Genomic DNA, 6,509 nt, shown 5'->3' with positions numbered 1-6,509 from the left:
GACCAGGGCATGTGTCATCGCTGATGTCAGCAAAGTGATGTCATGGCTGACGTAATATTGGGCGATCGGAAGCTCCAAAGACGGGATCGGAGGTTCCGATCGTGTTCGGACGTTCAGAACGGGGTTCGGAGGCTTCGAACTTCGTCTATAAATAGGGGGGCCGAGATTTCATTTTCAAGTGCACCTTTCCCTCTCTTCTCTCTGATTCCTAGGCCTTCTAACTCAGATCTAGGGAGTTCTAGGCATCCTATTGGGAATCCGGAAGTGGCATAGCGATCCCGACGTCGAGGCGAAGATGTGCCTAAGTTTTGAGGCAATTGTCATCAACGGGCTGACGACGGACGCAGGTATAGCTATGGTCTCCTTAAATTATTTAGGAGTATGCAATAGCTTAATTAAGGCTTTTAGAGCTTAAATAATGATGCATGGGTATTTGCATTGTAGAACTGATATAGGCTTGGAACCTAGAGTGGGACTGCTAGGAACTGCCTGTAGTAAGGTACGTAAGTACAGACTGAGATAGCCAGCGGGTTTGCATGCTTATATGTTGCATTTATGTGTCATATTATTATGCATCATGTGCATATCATATTGTGCCTGTCCACCTTTTGAGATGAGCCATGTAGGGCTAGGGCTGTTCATTGGGGCCGAACCTCCCGAACCGAACCGAAAATTCGGTTAAACCGAATTTTCGGTTCTCCGAAATGTCGAACCGAAAACCGAACCGAACTAAACAGTTCGGTTCGGTTTTTAACCGAAAGTATTTCGGTTTTTCGGTTCGGTTTTTCGGTTAACCGTTTTTTTTTTCTTTTTTTTGGCAATTTATGTATTTTTAGAAAATAACTAGTGACTCCTACAAGGTATTTTCAGAAAGTAGCCGAATATTTGAAATAAAAGAAGAAATTATATTCGAACTTTAAAATTCAAAAAAAATTTAATTTGTATTTCAAATAATTAAGTTTATTTCCTTTTTTAAAATATAATTTATAGTTAATTTACTATAGTATTAAATATTTATTAATTATTATTCCAATATGATCTAATTACATAAATTTAAAAATATCCTTAGTATCTCTTAGAAGTTAGTGGTCGAGAGGACAAATTGAAATTGCAAACACAATCTTTTCTTTCGTGCCAATTGCCAAACCACCAAATATCCCTGCTTACTAATGATTTTAATATATATAATATATTTATATTTATATACAAACGAGCTAAAAAAATTACAGAAATTAAGAAATGTACATTGTCCAACTGATGCATGCACTACACACCTATATAATGTGAATCACAAGTCACAACTATTATAATTTAGTATTTCTGAGCAAACTCAAAAGGCCAAAAACATAAAGCAATTGACAAACTAATTAAGACAAATACAAATATAACCACAATCCACAAACTCTTACATTAACTTTTAACACAATAAATCCTCAACACAAGACCACAAATCATAATTCACAATACAAACAAGTCTTTAGTCTTTAACATCAATCCATTATAATAGTCTACAAGCCAATAACAAGTAACAACACATAAATCATAATTTATTAATGTTTGATAGCTCATCACTGCTCGGCTGCTCCAGTACTTATCATGCCTTCACCTACAACAAGAACAAAACATATTTAGCATCAAAGTAATACGAAATTTTCAACAAGAACAAACAATATTTAGCATCAAACTAAAGATCAAAAAATAATGTAAAATAATAAAATTTAACTTACCTCTAACAAGTATGATTCATATGCCAATTATTCCAGATTCGGTGCCAATACTTTGAGAAAAGTCTGCAAAATATGAATAAGAATGTGTGCACGTATACACACACATATATATATATAGAAACACATTATGATATGAAGAGAACATTATAATAAAAAACAATTAGTATAGGCAGGCGGCAGCAAAAGTAAAATTAAATAATCATACCTCTTTCAATATTTTGAATGAAATCATAATCTTCTTCTGAACTTTTCATTGGATTGTGACGGAGCCAATCTTGGCAACAAATCAGAGATTGTGCCATTTTAGGGGTCAACGAAGCTTTGAAATCATCAATGATACGACCCCCTGTACTAAAGACAGACTCTGAAGCTACTGTAGATATAGGCATGGCCAACACATCGCGAGCCAATCTAGATAAAATGGGAAACCTGGGGCTATGAACTTTCCACCAATCGAGAACATCAAACTTTGGATAATCTTTCTCAATACGCTCATGTAGATACATATCTAACTCCGACTCATCCATGCCTCCAATCTCTGATATCATTTGTTGATATTTCTTTCTATGAGACCTCACAAATACTCTTTCAGAATCTGTATCATTAGAATCCCCTGAAGCAATGCCCCTCATTTCCATACTCGAAGATGACATTGATGATGTTGATGTTCTGTTAGTGGAGACATACAACTTCTTGTAATCTTCAAAAGTATCAAAAAGTGCACTCTTTGTCAAATTTCCCATCATCTCCCCACGCTCAGAACCATACATGTTCTTGAAAACATATAACAAATAATTAAATTTATGGCGAGGGTCAAGCATAACAACAGCATACAACATCATATTCATCTTATCTATATTGCCCCAGTATTTGTCAAACTTTGCCCTCATGCGTCTGGCCATATCTACCAAAGAATCATCATCACTCCTCATCCATTCTTTCAAAAGATCATCAACATCACTTATCTCATCCAAAAAAGTGTTGGATGTCACAAACAAAGATCCAGAAACTCAAAGAGTTAATTCATAGAAATATTGCAACTGTAGTAACCCAGATACCATTTTAAGATAATAATATATTAAACATGATTAAGGGTTGGTATTTAACCAATTTCGGAGTGTTATTGGACTTCAGAAGTAAAATTTGAGCTTTTTAATTTTGGGCCGGATAGTAAGCTCCGATCCTAGATAGTAAGCTCCGATCAGAACGGAAGCTCCGATCCTGGAACGGAAGTTCCGATCCCCAGCTGCCAGAAATGATCGATGAATCAGTCGCGAGTTTTGACAAGTGTCGATCATAGAGCAGATCGGAAGCTCCGATCGTAGATCGGAAGTTCCGATCCTGGCGTGGCAGACATGCACGCAATGAGCTGGATCGGAAGCTCCGATCCCAAAATCGGAAGTTCCGATCCTGGCCGAGAAATTTGGCTATAAATAGGGCCGTTCAGAGTTCATTTTCAATTACGAATTCCCGAGTTTCCTTCTTCATTTATATAGTGTGAGATATACACTTGAGGGCCCTATCGGTTATAATAGAGGTTCTGGAATAACCAAGGTGTGGTTATAGTCATCCGGGACTAGCGACTCCAAAGGGCTAACTACGGACGAGTACTTATTAGCTTAGTTAAGGCTTATAGAATTTATGTAGTGATACGGTGAACTTTTGAATATAGGCTTGGAACCTAGGATCCTATTATACTTGAACTAGCCTAGAGGTACGTACACATTGACTGAGATTGTCAGCGAGTATACATGTTTATATGTTGCATTTATTTGGCATTATTATATGGCATGATGTATGATTTACCGTTTTCTATACTCATATGTCATGTGCATATACACGTTGAGCCTATTCCTTGTTATGTCTGATTATAGAGCCGCTCAGCTCTATACTCGATAGTCTGTCACTGAGAGTACCGCGACAGCGGGGGCATTTATGTCTGTCTACTCTGGTGTACTAGACGAGTGTGGTTGCACCCAGAGGTTGATCCGTGCGGTGGCAGCACTCATGTGGCGCCGGTTCTGAGCATGACTTTTCAGATGACCCTGTACCAGTCATCATGTTGCATGCATTATACATATGTTTACTCATGTCTATGTACTGGGCGTAGTGCTCACGTCCTAGTTGTTATCTTGGACACCCTATTCCATGGGGCAGGTCGCAGGATGGACGGAGCTGGTAGTTCAAGGCAGGACTAGGGAGCAGGAGCCTTGAGGATTTTATTATACAGCAGGATTCGATATAGCTGTATAATGTTTACTGTTTAAAATTTCGATTTGGTTGTATCATTACAGTATTAAGCCTAAATTATATTACTAAGCTGATATGTAATTATGGTTTTGTTTCCGCATGTCTTACTCTGTTAAGTTATTTTGCTGTATTAAGTTTAATGCATGCTATTAGTTGCCAGTTAGTAGGTGATACCATGCAGGGTCACTACAGCAACACTTTTACAAATTTTTCAACAACAGTCCAATCAGATTTTGAAGGCAAACCAGTATTCCCATGAGATCCCCCTGGAAAAAAATCAGCTCGAAAGTCAGCATCAGACACCTCGCACCTTTCAAAAACACCTTGAAAAACCACAGCAGTTTGCAACATTAAGAACACAGAGTTCCATCTTGTTGGAACATCCAAAGACAATGATTTCTTGCTCTCTACCTTTTCCTCAATTGCGTAATCTTTAAATTTTTTCAGCCTAACTGGTGATTGTCTCACATATCTAACCACAGTTCGAACTCGTTCAATCGAGTCATTCAACTCCTTCAAGCCATCTTTTACCACAAGATTGATAATATGTGCCACACATCGCATATGCAAGAATTTTCCACTTAATATTGCAGTTCCCCAGCTAACAAATCTTCTTTTTAAATATGCAATAGTAGTATCATTAGAAGACGCATTATCAACAGTTACAGCAAATACTTTATCAATTCCCCAATCAAGCAAACACTTCTCAATCAAAAGACCTACTTCATCACCTTTATGACTAGGACATGGAATAAAATTCAGAATCACCTTATGTAATGTCCATAAATCATCAATGTAATGGCCAGTCAAACACATGTAAGTAAGTCTATGATTAGAAGTCCATGTATCTGTAGTCAATGAAAGTCTTTGTCCACTTGTTCTAAAATAAGTCTTCAACTTATTTTTTTCATCAAAGAACAACTTATAACAGTCTCTTGTTATTGTAGATCTTGAAGGAATAGTAAAATGGGGAATTGATGTGGAAACAAAGTACCTAAATCCTTCATTTTCCACAAATTTAAAAGGCAACTCATCAATGATAATCATTCGAACTAATGCCCTTCTAATAGTTTCTGAATCAATCTTAAGGCTGGAAGATGCTTCTTTTTCACCAGTTCCACTTTGACAATAACTTGTTATTGTTTGATTATCTCCAACTTGTGTGTTTAATGGGTGATTCTTACAACCTCTCAAATGACTATTCAAAGTTGAAGTCCCATTTTTTGAACTGTTAGCGGCATAATTTTTTTTCACAATACTTACATTGTGCCCTTGTCTTCCCATTTTTATCTGTGTAAAGAGTAAAGTGATCCCAAACCTTAGCTCTTCTTTCCGTTGCTTTTCTTTTTGGCCTTTTACTTGGACTTTCTTCTCCATTTCCAATTTCTCTTGATGTATTTAATTCTTCCATTTCTTCTTGAATACTGAAGCCATCACTTAAAATTTCTTCAGGTTCAAATTCTACAACATTACGATGAGCACGTACATCAGAAACTGAAGCTGAACCTCTGCCGCTTGCCACATCTGAAAATGGCAAAAAATTGTTTGAATTCATGACTGGTTTTAGAACTAATACATAATCACAATTCACTTATTTTATTTTAATTGGTTGATGCCCCATTTTTTATTTTAAAATTTAAATTATTTTTCCTCATTTAATTTGAAAAGTACGTAGCTTCAGTAGTATTTTTGGGTGCACTTTATGATTTTTTTCTAACATATAAATTGAAAATTGGTAGTTGATCTGATATTTGATAACTTGAGATAAAAAAACAGAAAAAAAAATTAAAGTGGTCACGAATCTCAGAGGGACAATTCACAAAAACACCAAAATATACAAGTTGAGTCAATCAAATTAACCAATAATTGAGATAATCGCACAATACCTTCCAAATTTCTCTTCATTCCGTTCCAACTTCCGACAACGGCGACGGCGGCGTTCCAACCAATGTACGAGAGAGGCCAAAGAACTAAAGATTGAAGAAGGAGGCGAGCGACGGGGCCAAGAATAGATCTTCCCTTCTACAGTTCTAACTTCTAAGCATATGCAATTGAGATTTTTGGGAAATTAATCGTGAATCAAGATTGATAATTTGAGATCTCATATTCGTGAGCATTGAGAGAAGATATACATAAGACACGTTTTTGCATTTTGGGCTTTTTTCCTTTTGGGCTTTGAAATAACAAGTGTAATAATCGAATATTCAAGTAATATAAAAATAACTAAAAAAAGGAAAAATGTGGTCAATGGTTAACTGGTTCGGTTCGGTTAACTGTACAAAAAAACCGAACCGAAAACCGAAAAACTAAAAAAATGAAAACCAAAAACCGAACCGAAATTATGGTCCGGTTTTCGGTTCAAACCGAAATTTCGGTTTCGGATCGGATCGGGCGGTTAACCAAACCGTGAACACCCCTATGTAGAGCCGCTCAGCCCTGTCTAGACGGTTGATGTCTAGTGGCCAGTGACTGACGGGTCATGGGTGATTAGCATCTGGGGACACAGTCCACGTCCTATAAGAATGAGCAGTG

At 36.9% G+C, this 6,509-nt stretch overlaps 1 protein-coding gene across 3 annotated transcripts; it reads right to left on the bottom strand.

Moving 5' to 3' along the window:
* Positions 1-1,391: 1,391 nt before the first annotated feature.
* LOC140882053 (zinc finger BED domain-containing protein RICESLEEPER 2-like) lies at positions 1,392-6,134 on the bottom strand. 3 transcript variants are annotated; one of them, XM_073287796.1, is made up of 5 exons: positions 5,864-6,134; positions 5,296-5,501; positions 1,933-2,500; positions 1,728-1,790; positions 1,392-1,606 (listed from the first exon to the last, which is right to left on the bottom strand). In XM_073287796.1, the coding sequence occupies exons 1-4, from the start codon at positions 5,880-5,882 to the stop codon at positions 1,744-1,746; spliced, it is 840 nt and encodes a 279-aa protein (XP_073143897.1). In that variant the 5' UTR covers positions 5,883-6,134; the 3' UTR covers positions 1,392-1,606; positions 1,728-1,743. The 3 variants fall into 3 exon arrangements, with proteins under 3 accessions (XP_073143897.1, XP_073143898.1, XP_073143899.1); XM_073287797.1 differs by lacking the exon at positions 1,728-1,790; XM_073287798.1 differs by lacking the exon at positions 5,864-6,134 and having other exon boundaries at positions 1,933-5,435.
* Positions 6,135-6,509: the final 375 nt, after the last annotated feature.

This window comes from Henckelia pumila, chromosome 2 (genome assembly GCF_033568475.1).
Source record: "Henckelia pumila isolate YLH828 chromosome 2, ASM3356847v2, whole genome shotgun sequence".
NCBI classification, from domain to species: Eukaryota; Viridiplantae; Streptophyta; class Magnoliopsida; order Lamiales; family Gesneriaceae; genus Henckelia; species Henckelia pumila.
The sequence above is the reverse complement of the archived record's forward strand: the minus strand, read 5'-3'. Positions and strand labels throughout refer to the sequence as shown.

Bases quoted from the DNA above. Each gene is read 5' to 3' on its own strand.
- LOC140882053 (XM_073287796.1), bottom strand. The intron at 2,501-5,295 runs GTTTGGGATCAC...TATGTTTTCAAG, and splicing joins CAACGGAAAGAAGAGCTAAG to AACATGTATGGTTCTGAGCG. The intron at 1,791-1,932 runs GTATGATTATTT...CATATTTTGCAG, and splicing joins CATTCAAAATATTGAAAGAG to ACTTTTCTCAAAGTATTGGC.